The 22,755-nt window shown below is 36.2% G+C and overlaps 1 protein-coding gene across 1 annotated transcript; it reads left to right on the top strand.

Annotated features, from left to right (window-relative positions):
• The first annotated feature begins 15,752 nt into the window (after positions 1-15,752).
• Positions 15,753-16,166, top strand: LOC141696101 (uncharacterized). Its single transcript, XM_074500288.1, has one exon. The coding sequence runs from the start codon at positions 15,753-15,755 to the stop codon at positions 16,164-16,166; it is 414 nt and encodes a 137-aa protein (XP_074356389.1).
• Positions 16,167-22,755: the final 6,589 nt, after the last annotated feature.

The following is a 22,755-nucleotide window of genomic DNA, read 5'->3' as shown; positions in this document are numbered from 1 at the left end:
AGATGTTCTAAGTGGTATAAAATGCCACTTATCAGATATCCCCCCATGATCTTGAGCTTACGACAATAGTTTTACCCTAAAGATTGGAGGCACTACTTGTATGGAGAGAAGTGCGAGGTTTACGCAAACCCCAAGAGCTCAAGTATATTTTTACGCAGAAAGAGCTCAATATGCGCCGGAGGAGGTGGTTAGAGCTAATCAAGGATTATGATTATGAGATTATTTATCAGCCAGGTAAAGCCAATGTGGTGGCTAACGCCCTTGGTAGAAAGGAGAGACTCAAGATGATAATGTCTTCGGAAGAGTAGATAAAAGATTTTGAGAAAATGGAAATTAAGTGAAGATAACCGGAGCCGGTACTGAAAGGCTGTTTGAGATTGTAATGCAGCCCGAATTATAGGAAAAGATCATATTGTGCCAAGAAAAAGTGATGAATGAAGGCAAAGAGCCAATGACTGGAGAAAAGATTAATACCGAGAGAGATGATAAGGGAATAATGAGGTATTCCTACAGAATTTGGGTTCCAAACATTTAAGAGCTTAAGGACTAGATCTTAGATGAAATCCATAGTTCGAGGAATAAGATTTAGGGCAAACCCTAAATATGATAGTTAGGGAGGTCACCATCAAGAAAGAAGGAACCCATAACATAATGAAATGGAAAACAAGGATTTTAACGTATAAGATAACCCTAATTATGGGAGAAGGATGAAACATTTCATACTGAGAATACAGAAGTCGAGAAAGATAGGGGGAACCAGGATGGTACTCCTATGGGGCAATTCATGGACCTTCCTAAACAAAACTTATACTTTTACCCCCAACCACCACCCTGAGGAAACAATGCGGTGGGAAATTCTTTCATGACCTTTAAGTCACTAAGCTCTCAGAATTCCAAGAAATAGGTGGATCCAGTCGAGGAAAGAGCCTGGCTAAAGGAAATATAGGAATCATTTGAGATTCTAAATGATTGACGAAGCGCAAAAGACTGTTTTTGTCACTTACCTTCCTAAGAAAGAGGCCACCCGCTGGTGAAAGGCCAAGAAAGACATGGGGCCAGCGGTTATAATAAACCGATTAAAGTTCAGTCAATTATTTTCGGGAAAGTACTTCCCAAGGTTATAGAGATAGTGTAAAAGCTTTATAGCCAGAACAAATGCGGACAAGTATGATGAATTATGAATCTAAGTTATAAAAGTTGGCAAGATTCGTCCTAAGGACATGAATCCCAGAACGACGTGATGTTTGAAGTCAATGATTAATGGGTTCATGAAATGATTGTAATAATAATAAAAAAAAAAGAAACTGAAGTGGAAAGGAATATAAAGGCAATAGAGTTTGAGGAATGATAAGGGAGTTGGGTATGATGAAACCCTAAAGACTCGTAGTAATAGAAATAGAAAAATGTGTGATCATCAGGATGAGGGTGATTCACCATGAGTTAAAGTTGATGGTGGAAGGCATAAATGATATATATATATATATATTATCCCCTTTAAGTTGGGAGTATTCGAAGACACTTCGAGATAGATCGATGGGCTAATAAGAAAACACGGATGGACCGAGGATACAGGAAATCAAGAAATTAGGAAATTGGATGAAGGATGTGACCTTCAAGAATATGAGGTATAATTAACACCAGTGACTGGATACCCAAAAGGAGACACCGGGTACAAAAGATATCTTAACATTGAGATGACTGTTAAGATAAATAACAGAGGTAAATGAGTAATTAGAACTAAAAAGTTCACTTTGAACACAACCAATATCTTCCAGAACATCCCTATTATCATTACCAAATCAGGAAAGAAAGGCGGATAACCATTGTTATCTTCTGGAGGCCATATGGATTGACCTCAGTTTGAATAAGGATGTTATTGTGAAATTAGGTATAGACTATCGAGGTGGAAATGATTGAATAAGATACCCTTATCAGGGATATATGACTTGAGTTATCCATGGAAGGATGCAAGTATCTTTTTAAAGGTGGAAATTAAGGATAAAACCTCGATAACTTGAGATGAATCCTAGGGGAATGCATAAAGGTTTGCATTTCACCCTTAATAGGGACAGTATGAGTTTCGACAGTATGAATTGGAAAGGATTAGGGTAACAACAACCTTTAAGGATCAGTGGAGGAATGTTTAGAAGTATATAGACAATGGTTATAGTATTAGTAAATGGTATTTTGATATGCCTTGTATCTAGGGAATACGGGAGGAACGATTCAAGGATAATCTTAGAGGTCTTACAAGGAGAAAGGTAATATTCAAAGTTCTGAAGAATAGAAATTTTGATAAAGGTAATATTACGTAATTATAATAATGCCAGGTGGGCATGTGTTGAACCATAAGAAAGTATAGATTGACCCAATGAAGGTTGAAATTGGTGAAAACAAGAAGGACCCAAGATAAGAGACGTCCTAAGTATAATCGAGAGTTAGTCATGATAATGTTAACCTCTGAAGACCGAGGTAATAACTTATGGAAAAATGGTGATATTTTTTTTCTCACCAAAGCTTAAGGAAGAGCATTTTCACACAAGCAGTGATTGGAAATGAGGTAGAAAATTTAGTTGGAGATCGTTCAAAAGACATTGATTATAAGGAACTATTACTATCAGGAAAGGCCAATGAGGTGGCCGACACTCTAACTGTAAAAGAGAAATTATAGGCGCTCGTGCCAGAGGAATACAATAATGATGGTTAAAGCCGTGAAGGTGGTATTATGGTGTGAACGATGGACATTTCTTCTGATGATTGTGCGATACTCAACCGTAATAGTAGTCTGGTAAAGATTTAATTCATGTTATCGCTGTGAGCGGGCTACCTATCTTAGAAGGTACTAACTTGAGATAAGCGAGGACCATGTTATAAAAGGACTAAACAAACCTTTGAGCTTCACGTCTCCTAATAAATACATATGGTTAATAATGGTATTAGCCTGCTATTGTTGCTTTGATTGAGACTCTTCTGTAATTTTATCTGCTTCATGTCATATATATACGTCAAGTTCAGGAGATGTCCTTCATGGATCACAAACGGTGATTATGTTACCTCCTTAAAAGATTTTGATACGACAAGTATGGACTCTGTAAGATTAGCTAGTAAGATTTCGAGGAAAACGAATGACTACAGTAGGTCAGTGGTGGACCATAGTAATGCAACAATGAGTCTATGAATAATGAGACGATGACAACTGTGAGAGTTGTATTGTAATGGTGTTGAGATTGAGTACCACTAATCGGGTCATGGTGATGTATGAGTAATCATCGTTAGACTAACTAAGCCGATTATTTACCTATGATGTATTTATTCCTTCTTATCGATAAAGAGTAGTATTACTATACGAAGAAGGTTGCGGTATAGCAATGGATTCTAGTAACGATGATGTCTAGAATGAAATCCCAGATTTAATTTTCGCCGTCGAGGGAGTTTCAAAGATGATTGTTTATAAGCTCGCACAAGAGCATGGGTCCATAGAATGATGGACAGAATAGCAAAATTATTCAGGCACGTAAATTGTGATACGATAATACTGGATATTGATATAGATACTTATGTTTCATTCTCCTTTGATAAACCTCTATAGTTCAGAGGTAGATTTTAAGCCAGATATTTTGTGGCAGTATAATTTTTTATATAATGCTCTTAAATTCGTTCTTTTCTCTCCTTTTCATTTTGTATAAGCTGAGAAGAACAACCCTTCTAGAAGGGGAGGTATTGTCGAATGACTATCTATTTGTGTGAAAGAAGCCTAGTAGGATACCATCTATTGTTTAATTGCTTGTCAAGTACTAAAGGCTGACCACCTTCTGTACTAACTATGCGATGTAACAAGTGTTCATGATCATAGTGATGTCTCAATAAAATCTTTTACTTCTATACGATGGATCAAGCTTTCGAAGATGGAAGCAGCTAGAAAGAAGTAGTATCAGTGCGGTGGTGTTCCGAATCTAACGCGTTCGTGATACTAAGGTTGACGCAATTGTTAAAAGCTTATAGAACGCTAACAAACTAAAGTGTAACAGTATAGTATTAGGAATGGAAGATAGTAACGATTACGGACGGGAAAAAAGTGGGTATTGAGAAGCAAAACCTATAGCGCAAGAAGCTATGATGATAGTCTGTGCGATAGACTTGAAAGAATTTGGAATGATCACATAGCACGTATCGAGTTTTCTTATGAGGATGAATGATATGACAGTGTCGGAATGTCTCCTCACAAGGCCCTATACAGAAAGAGATGCCGATCTCCCTTGTATCGGAATGAAGTTGGAGAGCACAAGATGCTCAGGTTGAAAGTAGTCCAATTAACCAAGGAAATAGTAGATCTAATCAGAGGACGGCTAGTAGAAGCCCAAAATCGACTGGAGGAGTACGTCGGTATGGCCCGAAAGGACAAAGAGTATGAAGGAGGGAACCTTGTATTGTTAAAAGTATTTTCTTAAAAAGAATTGATGAGGGTTGGAAAGAAAGGAAAGTTTAAGTCCACGATTTATTGGACCCTTGGAGATATTAAGATGTATTGGGAAGTTAGCATATGAGCTATCCCTACCCCCGAACCTGTAGCAAGTTTATAACGTGTTCCACGTATTAATATTAAGGAAGTGTAATTCGGATGCCAGATAAATAGGGGCATATGAGCGCATAGACATGCAACCAGACGTAATCTATATGGAGCAACCAGGAAGGGTTATAGATCGAAAAGGAACAAGTGCTTAGGAGAAGGGTTATCAAATTAGTCAGAGTTGGTGGTAGAACTACAATGTGGAAAATTGACTTGAGAGTTAAAAAGTGCACCGCTAAGAAAGTATCCCTATTCATTTACTATCTGATTCCGGGACGAAATCCTTTTAAGGAGGGGAGACTGTAATAACCCCAATTTTCGAAATTTTTGAAATACTGATGAATAGTAACTTTTTGCTGATGATGCTGATTAAGGGAAAATTATCAGACCACGCTATATAAGAATACTGTTATGGAAATTCTAAGATCGTATTAGTATTCCATAAAGTAAATGAGTTTATGTAAAGGTCGTTAGTATTCGAATCCGGACACTTTGAATTTTCCCGAAAATCCATCAGATACCAAAAGAATTGATTATAAGGTAACATGATTAAAAGGATTTAAATTCAAGGATAATAAGAGAGGATCATAAAAGGAATATAAAATATTGAGAAGGGTTTAGGGGAACCCAAGTAATAAGATCCCGGATATGATCCCTCAAACGACGAACGAAAATGAAAGTTAAGCGAACCGTATAACAGATAAGCGGTCATTAGCCAAGTAATTAAGCACTAATCAAAGGGATTAGGGGAGGATGACATCATCCAACCATAAGGATTGAACAAGTGTCCTTGTGATGATGTATTCAAGGTGAGATCATCACTTTATTAAAGCAAAAGCAAAGATATTTTGAAAGGTTAATTTTCAACCAAGAATTTCATTTCATTCAAAAAAAATCAACCAAGCAACATTCTTGCTCTCGGCCAAAATAATACCAGCAACTTCAAACTGCCATATCTCCTTCAATACTTACTCAAATGTTGTGTTCTATAGCTCGTTTGAAAGGTATTGAGATGGCCTACAACTCTTGTTAACAAGTATCGTCCAAATAATCATGATAAGACCCTCATAGTTACAGTTCTTTAAATCGTACTAATTGTAACTCCAAAAGTTCTAACTCATTTCTTGAACGCCTTTGTAAGTTTGAACATGATAAACATAGATCAATGCTCTATTAAGGATTACAATATCTTGTAAGTGGTTTAAGGATCTAAGGAAGGTATAAACTTCAAACCCTAGCTTTGATTTTATGATTCCATTAAGTTTTATTGAAGCATTGTTAGTATGAAGACTTGATCTTTGATTATAAGTAGTTTTAGTGGATTTGTATTGGTTTTAAATATTGGGTCTTTGATTGGTTGGATAAATTGGTAAAACTTGGAGTTGGGGACTGAGTTTGTAGTATGATGGTTGAATATTATTGTGTTGGTGGTTGAGAGTGAATTGATGAGGATTTAGAGTGGTAATTATTTTGGGAATCTCGTAAATATTGCCGTCGTAATGCTCGTTTTCCTTAGACTGTTTTGCATGAAACTTTAGGACCCGTGAACTCACTGTAAGCTTCTTACCTTTGTGATTTTTATATAGTTCATGTTACGAGCTTCATTTTGATATGTCGTTCGCCTAAATCCGAGTTACGAGCGATGAGAAATTACCATTTTAAGTAATGGCGTTTCGCGAGTGAACCCCGAAACCTCGAGTAACTTTGAGACCATAATTGAGACCCTTAAATGATTAATCGAAATACGAAACAATTATGTAAGGTGGATTAGGCAGTTGGTAAAGTACTCGCTAAAGAGTCGCCTTAAAATTCATAACGGTTAATTTATTAAAATTGGTGGAGCCGAGGGTACGCAAGCGATTAACGAAAATCGTTAAGCGTATAAATGATTGTAAGCGACCGTTATGGTATGAGTGAGTTTTGACTAGTTTCTTAAGAGACCGTGGTCTAATTACGGCTTATGTTTTTGTTAATAGGTTACCGGACCCACTCTAAGCTTAAGTCTACCCTGAAACACTTAGGCAAGTTTTCTACCCGTTATACTGTTGTTGTGATGTAAATATATTGATGCATTATCTTGAGATAAGTGCATGACTGTTATTAGAAAATCTTGAGATATATTGGAGCATGTTGATATGGTATATATATGCATGTTGTGAAATCTTGATATTTTATTATCTATTCAAATGCATATAAACTGCATAATACCTATGCTAGAGATAAGCAGTAGTTGCATATACCCTTAGTATAGGGGACCAAAGGTGAACATTTTTCTAAACCGGGGGTCGATGTTCCCGAGTATAATATATGTATATTTATATATATATATATATAGTTTTCTATAACTCTTAATCGAATAAGGTATATTCGATGGTTTTGAATAATAATCAAACTTATTTTCGATTATTCAAATAAGGATCGTACTTTCATATATCTTTTGTTATTTATTTTTCGTTTCAAGTATGAGTTTTGAAACTTCTACTTCAATTATTTTATGAAGATTATCCTTTATGGGAATATTATTTAAATAATAATATTCATATATTTTCTAATATATCGGGACTGATTTATTTTATTAAATCATCATTACTCTAAACATTCTTTAAAATGTTTTCAAGTCTTCAAAATGATTTTAAAAGTTAGAGCGGATCCCAAAACTCGTTTTCAAATTCAAGATCTTCCTTTCGAAGGGGATTTAAATACTCGCTTACAAAACTGAGGGATCCGGCTCTGTGGTGTATTTTATATTCGCAACGAGGTTGCGGTTTTGATAAAAGAATTTGATTACTTGCCCAACGTTCGGGAAGTAAGTCCATCTAATTGAGTCGACATAAGCGACAGGCCGGGGTACGATCTATCAAAGTGTAAGTGGCTGGGTGGCAGTCCATCAACGCATAAGAGACCGGGTGGCGGTCCAGCACAAGGCCCTAATGCGGCCAGGGTGATGACCGGTGGGGGATTCATCCATCTACTAGTAGAAAAGGTTACTTAATTGGTATCTTTGCCTGATTAGCAAGATATCGGGTTTATGCCAAAGCTTTTTCTTTCCAAATTCATTGGATATTAGAACTCTATTTATAATTTTCATAATAGAGGTTTTCAAGGAGTGTATGAGATATATATATATAGGTGAATATATATATCAGGACTTAGTGAAGTATCTCGTAACTTCATTTCTTTCAAATGATATTTCAAAGATTGAATCTATTCAAGTCTTATCTTGTAGTCTCATCTGTGTGATGAACTTTTGAAACTGATTATAACTTGAACGGTGGTAGTTCAAGTAGTATTTGGAAAAGATATAAGTATATTGGAGTATCTTGTAACTTCATCTTTTCAACTTATATCTAGTTAATGATTATCTTATGCATGACAAAGATTTTCAGAAAAACGTTGAGACAAGGTTAGATATATGAGATCACCTTGCAACAATATTTTTATACAGTTATAAACTGGAACTATATGTATATTATGCATGAAAGAGGATTTCCAAGATTTTGAAAAGTATATATACATATATAATGAATATTTTACGACTTGGTCGTGTTAAGATATCAACTTGATTCATTTCTGCTTGACCAAGACTTTCATGAGTACTATGAGAATGCTCATATATTGTTAATTATTTTACATATTATTTCGGTGGGCTTGTTACTCACCCTTGCTTTCTTCTTTCATCACACAATAATAGATAGACAAGATGAACAAGACCAAGCTCCCAATTCGCAAGCGGATAGAAAACGTTCTGCAGTTTCCTGTAGGCGTTGATGCCGCTGTAGCTGAGGTATGAACTACCAATAGGCTAGGTTTCAACTGTTGATGTACCAGACTTATGTCGATTATGAATTGTACTAATGGCAAAGAATATGTAAATTTATTCAGAAACCCTTTTAAGGTGTAATGGTTTATAACTGTGGAATAAAATGACTTGTATTATTTTTGGTTTTCATCTCTGAGACTATAACTTGTGGTGTGTGTGGATATTGTGGGGTCACAGTGCGCAATAGTTGGTTCTTTATTAAGATTAAGTGTTATTAAGGAAAATGAAACTCGTGACAACCCGGATCCCCGACCCCGGATTTGGGGGTGTTATAACTCTAGCAGATATTGCCTTTGCAGTTGAAGCTAGGAGTACAATTGCCTATGATCCTGTCATAGGGGAGGCAAGCATAGCACATTCAAGTGCCAGTGTGTTGCAAGACACAAAAGGGTTTGAGGCTAGTGTACATGACAGTAACCCGGTCAAATCTCCTCCAATTCAATTGGAAGTTCCCACTACAAGTGGAGGACAACACAGTGTCAAAACCACAGAGCAATCTGTGAGTCAAATTGTGATCTCAGTCACAGGTGTTTCTGATGAACCATCCCCCTCTCAACCACAACAACCTCACATACTCTCTCAGTGGCTTCAAGAATCTGCCACTCAACCAACTTCTGTAGATGATCTACTAGTAGAGGAGATCTCTGGACTGGCTAACATCTCATAGCATCTTCTGACGTCAGACATGAGCAACCAAGACTATCAATCTATCATGCTTGCTTACAATGAAGAGGTTGAGGAGAAAAAGGAGAAAATTGTAAATGATGCTAAGCCAGATGGGAATGTGGATGTATGGTTGTCTGATGACTTTGCCCTGGAGATGAATCAAGTTCTGGCCAGATTTAGAGAAGAGTATGTTACTATTCTGGGGAGTAATGCAAAAGACTTGAGTCCAAAAGCTGTCGATGATGCCATTACAGATGTATACAAAGCTCAGCTTAAAGCATTTCATCTGTTTGGTAAAGCTCTTGAAATCAAGCTTACTAGCCATGAAGACAGAATAAGAAAATTGGTAAATGAGAAGATGAACATGATCATACCCCCTCAAGAGCGGATCTCTAAGAAATTCAAGCATTTTACTGAGCAAATGGCTAGGATGGATCTTGCCTCCATTGAGAAGGAAGTCAAAAACCTCAAACAATCGTTTACCGATCTCCATGAAATGATCCAGAAACAAATTACTCATTCAAATGAGACCAAGGTCCAGCTGGATCAACTTCACCAGAGCAGATTTAAGCCCTCAGCATTGCTAATAGAAGGGATCAAAGAGGCTATAGAAGAACATTTTGGCACAACTAGCAGCTCTTATAAGCCTGGATCCACTTCAACAAATCTTCCAATTTAGTCTCTACAGGATCAAGTCACAACATTGCAAGAATCCAACTCCTCTCTCACTGCACAAGTTCAGGCTTTGACATTTCTTGTCAAGAGCCAACAAACAGATATCCAAACTCTGGTGGACTCCCATAAGCATCTTCAAATACAGAATTTTGTAGCTTTAGGAACCATCATGGGTAAACTCAATATACCACTACCCTCTTTTCCTGAACAAGTAAGGCCTGAAATCCCTACTCCCCTTCTCATGCCTGCCAACAAGACTAAGGGGGAGATAGAAACTATATTGGCACAATCAAGGTCATCTCAACAACAAGTCCAAAGTGCTAAAAAGAGTTTAAGTCAAAAAGTTGATATTGGAATGAAGAGATTTTTTAAAGCAGCTGAGGGTCCCAGTCTAAGCAGGGAGTTTGATGAATTGCTTAAGGCACTTAGAACTCCTCTCAATGATAATTTCTTCACCTACAAGAAAGCATTGGATAGGACAATAAACTCAATAAGAGTGATCTTGGTTCCAAAAGACAATTTCAAGGAAAGAAGGATAGTGGTCAACATCAATGACTCAGGGGTAGACTGATGTATGCAGGTGTCCCTCAACTGTCTTATCTCTAGGAGGGCATTTGAATTAGATATTTTGATAAGCAAAGTCAGAGTAGTAATTCATAAAGACACTCTCTTGCTAACAGAATTGAAGAATGCACAAGTGGCTGCTTTCCCAGAAGCTTATCTACAGCCTAGCAATGGAGTGACATACATTTATCCTACTACCAAACATTCCAAACACTTTCAAGTTCCTAAACAGTGTGTCATGGCCAATAAAAGGCTTATCATGACTCTTGAAACTGTGCTGAAAGCAAAAAGGAACAAAACTGTTGAAGATGAGGAGATGATAAAACTGTTGAGAAGATATCTGAATAATGCAGAAGCCAACTTGCCCAAAACACAAATCATCAAGGATGATTTGGATGATGATGAGCAGAAGAAAGATGATCAAAATCCTTCTGGCTCAAATTCAAGTCACTCTGCTAAGCCATCTGGAAGCAAGGGTGGTGAGAAAAAGAAGGAGGATGACAAGAAGAATGATGAGAAGAAGAGAACTGTTGAGAGAAGAAGTAGGAAAAGACATGATAGTTCAGAAACTCAGCAATCCTTAAAAATCCAAACACAACTAGCTCAAGCCTCAGCTCAACCTATAACATCAACTATCTCGAACATCAAACCTTCCCAAACATCTAAGCCAAAATTTCTTTACAAACAAACTGCCAACTCCTTCCTAAAAATTCCAATCACCTCAAGCCACACAAATCTCAAGAAAATGACAGCCCTACCTTTAGCCAAACCTTCACTAAAATTCAAGCTCAAATCTGTTGGGAGAAAGCCTAAGGAAGTCAAGCCTGCAAAGGAAGTGGAAGTCACTGAAAGGACTATATGTAATTGCTTTAAGGAATCCGACTTTCTACCTCTAAATTGGTGCACCTCAGATGAAGACCATTTCCAACATTCAGCTGAGGAAATTGTTAAAATCTAGGTTGTATCCCTGAGAGAAGTTAGAGTTTATTTAAGGATGGGACATTCACTCTTCTAGAAAAAAAGTTAATGGATTCTTTGACTCCTGCAGAAATTAATAGAGTGTTAAGTTTGTTAAAAGGCAAGGACACTGTTACAAGGACATGGAGATCATCTCTGGATGAATGGTTGATTGAAAGGGAGGAAACAAAGAAAAGAGATAAGGCTGAAGCTGAAGAAAGGAGAATGAGACATGATGAAAAAGTAGATATGTTTATAACAAGAACAGAAGAGGTGAAAGCAAAAGGAATGAGCATAATTTCTAAAGATGGGAGATTTCTAAACATTAGAGCTGGTGGAGTCTCAATATTCTGCATAGAGTTTCTGGATCAAGGTTATTCTAAGGCAGCAAGACAAAAACTTGTTGAAGCTCTAAGTGGAACACCTATCATAGAAGAACTTGAAACTCTTGACAAATTGAAGGATCAACTTATAAAAAAAGCAGATGTAAAAACTGTCTTTACCTGAATCTTGTAACCATTGAACCTTGTAAATCTCATGTTGTACAAGTTATAATTCTATCAAGCACTATGTATTAATTTTATCTTCCATCATTTTAAACTTGGGGTTAGTCTTGTTGACAGGCATGAATTTGTGTTAAGCAATCTTCTCACAAATTAGGGGAGATTGTTGTAAAAGACATGCCTGTAGTTCAACAAGACTAAGACATCTTGCCAACCCTAAGTAAGTTGTGTTGTTATCTTAATTTGTATTTTGTACTTATAACACTTAAAGTCTGTAAAAATGCAAAGGAGCAGACTGGAGTCTTTTTCCTAAAACAGTATCAAGCCTAAGGATTCTATCTGGAAGAAGATCAAGAAGATCATGCCTCAGAAAAATTTTGAAGAAGCTTGGAGTTGAATAAATCTGTTTGGAGAAAAATATTCTAAGTCAAGATCTCTACAAGTCACATATTTAATGTTATAGAGAAGTCATTCGAGAACTCCAGAGAGTACCGACGGATGAGGAACATCCATCGGGATAGTAGTTTGGCTATCCGACGGATGACTGCTGTTAGGAACATCCGTCGGGATACAATCGCTACTCGACGGATGAGTAATATCCACCAGGATAGAAGAAATGAATTTGGAGTGGAGAAGTCAGGAAAGCTACTAGAGAACTCAGGAAGATATCGACAAGCCAAGTTGAATAACTGAAGATTGGAGATATCAACAAGTCATTCCTTCACTGGAGAACTCAGAGTTATCGACAAGTCAAATTTCATTAGAGAACAAAGACTTATCTACAAGTCAAAGTGAAGATGTGAAGACTAGAGATCTCGACAAGCTGAAGACCTCTACAAGCCAAAATAAATATGGAGTGCTATAGATCTCGATAAGCCTATATACTTATCGAGATATCGAGTGTTCTATAGATCTAAACTAGAGATCTCGAGGTACAGTCTTAAAGTACATAATTGCAGATCAGTTCAATATCCAAGATAAACAATCAACAAACAATCCAATAGCTGGATTGACAAGTCTACAAAAAGCAGCTTGAAGAGTGTGCAAGATCAATGACAAAGATTAACTGACAGAGGAAGATTAAAGTAAACACGGGATGCTAAAGATATGCTAAACCAGAAATGGAAGATTTGCTTTTCTATAAATAGAAATGACAACTGACAGTTTAGTAAATCTAATAGCATGTTTATTATCCACTGTTTAAACCAGCATTTAACTAAGTTATAAAGTCAACACTGGTCCTTAAGTCAGAAGTAACAATTTAGATCAAAACTCTTGTGACACTCTCAAGAAGAAGCTGAGCTCTTTAACATCAAAGAGGTTAGAAATTTTGTAGCAAAACAGTCTTAATTTTAATATAAAATTAAGTGAGTTTTGAAGATTCGTGTTCCTTATTTTCTGCAAGTTTAAATTCTGCATGAACACTTTTCTATACAAGATTTAATTTACTTTGTTTAACCATTAACTTTCAAGAAAAGCCTAAAAACAGTAAAACACATTCACCCCCCTCTATGTTATTCATTACCTAACATAACATATGAAGTTTTAACGGATATTTCCTATGAAGCCTCAACGAATGATCAATCAATATAGTAGTTGAAAGGGACTTGACAGTCACATGGGTAAATTATATACAAAAGGAATGTGGCAACCCGATTGCAGGTGTTAGAAGAAAATGAAGCATTTCTATTTTCATGCAAAACAGGGACATTCAAAGATGCTGTATCTAAAATATTATTGTTATACTTGAATTTCCACACTACATGACTGAACGTGTTCATGTCATGGACGAGAAGGCAGGTCGAGACAGGAAGGTTGAATTGACGTCCTGAATGACATCATCAGAGTGGTAAGCATCTGAGATCGGGACTTAGTCCGATGTTTTCCGAGTTTATCGGAGAAATAGCAAGAATGCATATCCGCATTATCGACATCCATAATTTGAAATGGAGAGAAAAAAGGGGAATTTAGAGAAAATAGGGGAACAAATAAGAAGATAAAGGCAAGAAGAAGAAGAAGAAGAAGAAGAAGAAGAAGAGGAAGAAGAGGAAGAAAAACACAACATGAGCAAAAAATATCAAGAAGAAGAAGTATAAAACCAGAAAAGATATCACAGCAGCATTGGATTTTTCTTCAAGAACTTAGAACATGTATAGGATTTATTAGTCGTGATGCTTCAAGAAACACTAATATACAAACATCGCCATTATAATCTAATTGATCTTATAATGGATTTAATTTAGGTTGGGTACGTAATCCCACCCGCGGTTTTTTACCGTTCTCAGGTTTTCCGCTTCACCAATCTCTTTTCTTTAGTTCAATTACGTCAATTTCATTTTAGTTACATCACATTAAACTTAGTGCCAACATAACATTCTTAGCATTTAACCCGAAAACTTTTGGTAAAAATAATTGGCACCGTATGTGGGAAATTTGCTAAGAATATTATTATTACATTACGATGGCGGGTGATAACCTGGAGGAATGAGTTACAAATCAAGAGGCCGAGGATGAAAATAATAAAGAAATGGGAACAGCGTTGAAATGACTACAGGACGAAATGGAGAAGATATGTTCTAAAAATGAAACATAGAAGAAAAAGGTAACTACAACCAAATCAATAACTAAGACTGTGACAAAGAAGACAATCCCGAGCGTAGTCAGACGTTTGGAAATGGATGACACAAAGGAATACGATCAATATGAAGGGCCAACAAACGGGACATATGATATTATTGAGATAGAAGACATGGAGGATGTGCCAAATAACGATAACGACATGGAAAAACAATATGATGAGTAACGATATGATGATCGTGATAATCGACAGGGAGATACTGACAAAAGAAGTTCTCGTCACAGAAGTACGAGATCTCGAAACCAAATTGCGGAGGAATTCAAGAAAGAACTGAAAGAAGTAAGGGATTTAATTGAAAGGATTCCTGGCATTCCAAAACCATTGGAAAAGTGACTCCCACAAACTATGTTGATTCACCTTTTCATGAAAATATCGCTCTGGTAGAGATACCAAAATATTTCACGGTGCCACAAATGCGACCATATGACGGAACCAGTGACCCATTAGAACATATTGCACAATACAAACAATGAATATTTACGGTCACGATTATGCGTGATCTGAAAGAAGCTTGTATTTGCAAAGGTTTTGGTTCCACACTGTCGGGACCGGCCTTGGTATGGTTCGTGAACCTCCCACATGGGAGCATCAAGACATTTGCTGATTTAGTATACGCGTTCAACATGCAGTTTTCTAGAAGTCGAGTGTTCAAGAAAACCGCCAGCGACTTATACAAAATTGTGCAACGAAACAGAGAGCCATTGCGTGATTATTTGACATAATTTAATAGAGAAAAGGTGACCATCACCAACTGTGATGTCCCTACGGCTATTGAAGAATTCAGAAGGGGGTTAGAACGGGAATCTCCGTTGTACGAAGAACTTATAAAATACCCTTGTAGAATGATGGATAACGTTCAAGCCAAAGCTATGGCACAAGTGAGACAGGAAGAAGACAGAATGGAGGATGACGAGAAGTACTATAAGCAATTAAGAAAGATTACGACACCAAGATATAGGGAATACAAGCCGTATACGAGACCTGTCAGGGATGAAGTCTATGTTAACTCGACACGGGAGTCTAATAAATGGAAAAAGGAGGAACGCAGCGACTGGAGGAAGGACCCTAACCTGCCACCAACTTATGACATCTACGGCTTCACGATAACACCTATAGCTATGATGAGAGAGTTCAAAGTTGGGAGGTGTAGTCAAGTGGCCAATAAAGAGTAACAAGCCTAAGGCAAATCCGGATTCCAAGCTATGGTGCGACTATTATGGAGATTAGGGACATAAAGCTTACGACTGTGTGGCTTTATGAAAAGAATTACAATTTTCAACCAGGAAGGGATACCTAACAGAGTTCATGGCGTAAAAAAAAACAGCTTATGTCAGGAGAGACGGGTCACCCTAGAGAGACAATATGACACCAATGAGGCAACCACCACCAACGCCACATCACAAAGTAATTAACTTCATTGCAGGTGGTTCTGAAGTGTGTGGATCCATATATTCACAAGCTAAAAGGGCAGCCAGAGAGACAGACATAAGGGTTTTTCAAGTGGGAGTTAATAGTAACACTTTTCCATCATTAGTGTTCGATGAGTCAGATAAGAGAAGTATCCGAGAACCACAACAAGATGGACTTGTCATCTCACTCCCTGTGGGGAATTGCCTGATCAAGAGAATTCTAGTTGATAACGGGAGTGCCGCCAACATTATGATGCTAAGCACATTAAAGCAAATGGGTTTGGCGGAGAGTGACATGATTAAAAAATCAACTACATTGGTGGGATTCAGTGGAGAAACTAAACAAATGTTGGGAGAAATTATGTAGCCTACCTATGCGCAATGAGTAAATCTCTTGGAGAAATTCTGCATAATAGATGTTGATTCAATGTACAACATAATCATGGGAAAGCCATGGATTCACAACTTGAAAGTTGTACCATCGACATACCATCAAGTCCTCAAATTTCCAACACCATGGGGAACACAAGAGATACGAGGAGACCAGGATATGGCACAAGAATGTTACAAGACGTGTCTGAAACATACTATCCAGTATCATGGAAATGAGACACCTACAACTGCGATCATAGGCCCTAAACGGTTAGCTGAAATTGATCTTAAGACTGGAGACAAGAAGGTACTAATAGGAGAAGATCTTTTCCCAACAATTGAGGCGAACTTGGTGATAAGTGGCATTTTATACCACTTAGAACGTCTTATAATTGCTTGAATTGATGTCTTAAAATCAAGTATTTTGTGTATTTGATGCATTTTTCTAGTGTTTGTGCATTTCAGGGTGTTCCTTGTGTTTGTGGGGAGATTTCATCAAGAATAAGCCTTAGTATGTGTTTGACATTGCAAGTGGGAAGATATGAGCAGAATGCAGCAGAGAACGAAAGCAGAACAGAGCATTTTCCAGTAAGGTGCTGGGCGCCCGCTCAGCCTGGCTGGGCGCCTGCTCAGGAAGCTGGGCGGCCACTCAGGATTGCTGGGCGGCCACTCAGGAACGCGAATTAAAAATCTGATTTTTAGAGTTCTTGTTCTACTGGACTTCTGACTTCTTAGATGGCTTGGTTTTGTGGGGCTTCTATATAAGTAGTTTTCAGAGACGTTTCACATGTGTTGAATCGTGGTATTAATCGAGAAGCAAGGAGATAAGGAAGAAGACCGTTTTAGCACATCGCAAAGAAGAGGAAGCATAGTTTCTTGTGATTCTTTTATTCGTTGTAACAGTGGATGCTAGTTTTCTTTACTTTGAACCTATTTACTCTTGTGACGTACTCTGATTTAATATAAGTAGTTATCAATTATTCTCGTGTGTTATTATCATATTTTCATATGAACCCATGGTGACGATGAGTTCAATCATGGGCTAATCATGATCATGGGGTCATAACGGATTTGCTATGGAATTCTTTAGTTAGTTGTTTAATACCTTAGTGTGTGATGATTGTATGATATCTAGTATTGGTTGTGCTTATTCGTCTTATGTGTATCGCGAACATATAAGATAGGGTGTTAATCTCTTGTGAAGCGACGGTGGATCTTGAGATTTAGAACTTGACATGCTAGCATAGGTTCATGTATGTGTATGCATGATTAGTGGGTAACTCTAATCGTTTTACTTGCCCTGTGTAATCATAAGGAACAACTTGTGCTTAAATCGTTATGTTATCAAATTCTGTAGACATATAGGGTCTCAACATAATTGATGACTATTCAACTTCTATCTTAATTGTGGGTGCTTGGTAGAATGGTATTAGTACAACGAAAGTTGGCTTTTATCAGTTTAGTGTTGTTCGATTAATATCATCACCGTTATATGCTAAGGGTAATAACAATAACTATTGAAGGAAGTAGTAATGAAGTTATGATCTCATGTGTGTTTAATATTGTTAATTCAAGTGTTTGTTAAGTGTTTAATTCTCGTAGTTAATTCTAGTTAATAATTAGTTAATCAATTCTATGTGTTATTGTCTTAATATTGAGAAGTAATTGTAACGCCCCCAAATCCGGGGTCAGAGGATTTGGTCGTCACTATGAAACCTCAATCAAAATCAACCTGTTTAATCAATAAATAAATGCCAGCGGAAGATATTTAGCATAAATGACCCCAAACTAATCCAAGATCTTTTAAGGTTACAGTTCTAGAAACAAGAAATCCAAATTCCACAAATAAATTTTTCACTTTCTTTTAAAACTCTTTTCAATAAATTCCAACTCAAAACTAAACCCATTAGTATAACTTCGAAATGAAGTATACTAGGCCCAAATAAAATATACAACTATATATAATATAATATAAACAACTTTACACAATAAAACTTACACTAGTCCGCAAACCCTGGACCAACCACCTTCCAAAAGCTTCTTCTTTGCTTCCTCGAATTACGCAGCTAAACAGCGCAAGCTAATCCTCACTGGAGGTTAAATTTAAAAACAAGCAAGTATGAGCGAAAGAAATGCTCAGCAAGATCATTATGACATATATATGGTCTTTTGATATAAAACCGACATCTGCAATAGCGCAGAACATTTAAAAATCAAAATTATTGATCCAGAAAATTTAGTTAAGGAATCCCAGAATTGATTCCTTCTCTGTATTCAAAATCCTTTTGATATTTTTGAGTGAAAATGCTTCAGCCATACTTTGAATCTTGACGAAAATAAAACTCGTAAAACAGTGTTTACGGAAATATCGTAAACCACAATAACAAGAACCAATGATTATGGATTTAATCATAAACTTTACTCCAAAACCGAACTCTTGAAATTAATACTTATTTTTCTGTCATATCAAATTAGATATTAATACGAACTTTGATGCTCACAACCTACCTGCGCTAAAATAGGGAAGTCAACATCAATCATCTGCATTAATACCACCTTTGATATTTAACAACTTAAATATCAACATCAATCAGAATCTGAATCAAAACTGCATTCCACCTTTATTCAAAACCAAAACAGTTGATAAATCATTCCTTATAAGATTATCAAAAGCAATATAATAATTTAGATTGGAATCCTCGAACGACGGTGTGTTGCCGCCGGTGATCAGCCGCGGAGCAACACCGGTATGCCGAAGCATATCCAACTAAACAAAGGGGTACCCAAGGCACATATCGGCCTAGCAAGGTGTTATATCCTGTATAACACATAGCTCACGCTGGACCGCCGCCACGGCCTCTTACGCAACCATCCAATCTTAAAATATTTTTATTGAAAGGGGTCATAATACTCGACACCCTTATAAATTTTATTCGCCCATTCACTTGGGCAGAAAACCAAAACAACGTCTTCTTTCTCAAAATCCACAACATTTATAAATCCGATAATTGGATAAGTAAAATCACTTAGCTACTCTGAACATAGAATAGCGGAAGAATACTTGCATAAACAGAATTATTTAATTCAGCGATATGTAAAACATTTATTGATTCTAAACTGAGAATAGGGAAAGCAATACTGGCATGATACGATTCAAAATAAATATCACTTGAACAATAAGTGATGATAGAAATACTTGCCTTTGAGATTTTAGCAGTTAGTCACACTCGCAAAACCACATCTATTCTGACATTCTGTCTCACAACATCACCGCCTTTCTTTTCAACACTTCACCGATATGCTGGTCATGCGATTGCTAGAAGCCAAATATCCAAATGCCATTCCATCTCATTCTTTATCCAACGTCTTGTCCTGATCAACTCGAGAGATCCGCATCTATAATTAAAAGATATAGCTTTAATTGTCTAAACGATAATCACTCGACGAACTACGCGTCAAAATCCTATCGTCTACCCATACGATAGCCCACCATAAATATAACAGACAATCACAGGACTCTTGATCCACATACACACATAATTCATATAACACGTAATCACATAACTCACGTATCACATAATTCATATGACACAGGAGTCGTTACGTTTAAAACTGAAATTGGGTCAAAATACGATTTATCAATCAATAATCGACTCAGAATGACTCGTAAAATAAGCGACCTTTCGAAACAAAAAGGATTTGGGTCTCGAAAGTATTTTTAATGAAAGCGGAATATTTTTCTGAGTCTGTACGCGTTCGTTTCGTATTACACGGACGGACGGTTTATTTAATATGAATTTTTGAACATTTTTCGGAATTAAAACAGGTCTTTGAATCATTTTATAACTAAATAATAGGGCTCGAACACCCGAAAATAATTTTATAAGAATTATCGAGCCTGGAAAATAATTTAAAATAATATTTTCTTTGGAAATCGGACAGCACCTCCTCTATTTCTCGGAATGCCAGTCGATATCATACCGACACAACCAACAACAATCAACACAATAATTTATATTTACGCATATAAACACTCCAGAAATGAATAACACGGCCACCTGAACCAAAACTCGGACCAAAAGTGACTTCCCAACAATTTCTAAAAATTATGAAATAAATATATAAACACTAACATGCTATAATATACACAAATACGAAGGCGGAATTTCGGAATCGTTACCCAAAATAAATTCTGATCAACCCGAAGAGAAAATCTGATGTCCGAAAAATATCTCCAGAAAAATCCGAAATTAATGGTCATAGACATATACATGCTGAGATACAATGTGGAGTAATCACCACCTCCAAACTCTTTTTCTACGCCCCGAAAATAAATTAAAACGAAAATATAACGGAAATATGCCCCACAAATTTTCTTCTCAAAACCTTGCAATATATATACCTATGCGTAGGTATTGAAGCGCTGATCGTTTATATATATAATAATTGAAATTTGGATGAACGGTTGAGAAGATATGAATTTTTGAAAATTAAAAGGTATAAAAACAGGGAGAGACAGAGAGCAGAGAGAGAGAGGATAGGAAGAAATTGAGGGTAGGTAGAGAGAGAAACGAGGGGGTGTGGTTTATGCAGGCAGCGCCTGCTTTTCTTTCTTTATTTTATTTTATTTTTTTTTTATATTTATTTTTTGCCAACCATCTCCTGCCACGCATGAAAGGCAGAAGGAAAACCTGACGCGTGTTTTATATTCCCTAACAGCCTCGTTGCGTTCCGCGTGCTGCGTTTTGCCGAATCAATTTGCGAGTGAGAATAACTCGAAAATTATCAAAATAGTTTTAAAATTCCCGAAATATTTTAAAACTAATAAAATTAAATTTTCATAATTTTTAAAGTCTTTTTGACTTGCGCGCTATACCCGTATTTTACAATTTAACGAACCAAGCTGCACTTGAAACAAATTCAGAAAATCACGAAAATAGTCTTAAAATGTTACAAATATCCCGAAGTTTATAAAAACATAAATTTCGAAATTTTAAAACAATTTTTGAAACGCAATTTATACCCGCTTTTATCAATTAAAAGATTCAACGCGCGGATAAAATTAATCCTAAAAATTCCCAAAATAATTTTAAAATTCTTGGAATATTCCAAACTTACATAAATATGAGTTTCGTAATTTTTGAAAAATTTTAGAATTAAATACGAATTTTACAAATAAATGAAATCAAAAAATCATATAGGGCTAAATAATTGATGAAATATTGATTTTTAAACTTTATAAAATCCCAAAAATAATTATTGTAATTACAAAGTCATAAAAATAATTTTTAAAATAATTTAAATATTTATTAATTTTAAATTTTCAATAAAATCACTTTTCAAGACAAAAACAAAACGATACGACTCAATAATTAATAATACAAATAATCCTCAATCACAATTGAGTCCCACACAATTAATATTACATACAACACATAACAGACATAATATCCATCCAATCCCGAATATTACTAAACGAACTCAATTTACCGATACCAATAAAATGATCTGTTTTCAAATAAACTTTTGAAAATAATACATTTAAGCAAATATTTTTAGAAATTAACAAGGATCGATATAACACTCAACAATTAGCACATTACCATTTAATAACACAAACTCGTCAAATAGGAATAAAATATCCCCAATTTTATTCCTTCTAAATCAGAAAATCACATAAACATATTCAAATAATAATAATAATAATTCTGAAAATACGGGATATCACAATCTACCCTCCTTATAAGGATTCCATCCTCGGAATCAGCAGAAGAGAGCACTAGGGATCTTCTGGCCAACTTTCCATTTCCAAATAACCTCAATTTTCCATAATCTCAAATAAATCTTGTATTCTTTGTATAATAAAACTTTTACAGGAGCTTCACTGTGCACCACTGTTCCATTCACATCCTTTGACCAATTCCTCAATAGAATCGCTTTACTGATTGCGAGAAAGAAGAATAAAGAGAAAGATAGAGGGAAGAAAAGAAAGAAAGATAGAGAGAGAAATAAAAGAACAGATTGACTTCGCTATACGCCCCTGATATTCTAATCGCATTGTAGTCCACTGTCGTCCTTCGTAATTCCATCACATCGCCTTACTTTGACTTGAACAGGATACTCAACTTAACTTGATTGGCATACCTTCGAATATTTGGAATGATAAAATCATAGAATTTCAAAAAGAAGAGAATTTGATATCATAACGGGAGCAAAACCTGAATTTGAGAAAAAGTATTGTTGAAATGAAGGAATAACTGAGAGATCAATATGATCAAACGAACTTAGTATTGCGTGTCCAAATTAAGACACTACTAAAGGTTGTTAACCTTCATGTATTCACAATACACACAAGTGATGGCGTCCCATCCAACTCCTATCACACAGACAGGTACACCTTGTGTCCCCTATAGATAGGGTTGTTCATCTCGGTCAGAATAAAAGAATATCAAAGGAATCCAAACTCAAATAAATAAAACTGAAAATATTTCAAAGCTGATATTTCTGAAGGAAATGAAATCCAGAAAACAAAATTCTGGCACCAAATGAGCAAGTGGTGTCACATTACCAAGAAACCATCCACC

This window comes from Apium graveolens, chromosome 11, assembly GCF_009905375.1.
Source record: "Apium graveolens cultivar Ventura chromosome 11, ASM990537v1, whole genome shotgun sequence".
Lineage (NCBI taxonomy): Eukaryota > Viridiplantae > Streptophyta > Magnoliopsida > Apiales > Apiaceae > Apium > Apium graveolens.
The sequence above is the reverse complement of the archived record's forward strand: the minus strand, read 5'-3'. Positions and strand labels throughout refer to the sequence as shown.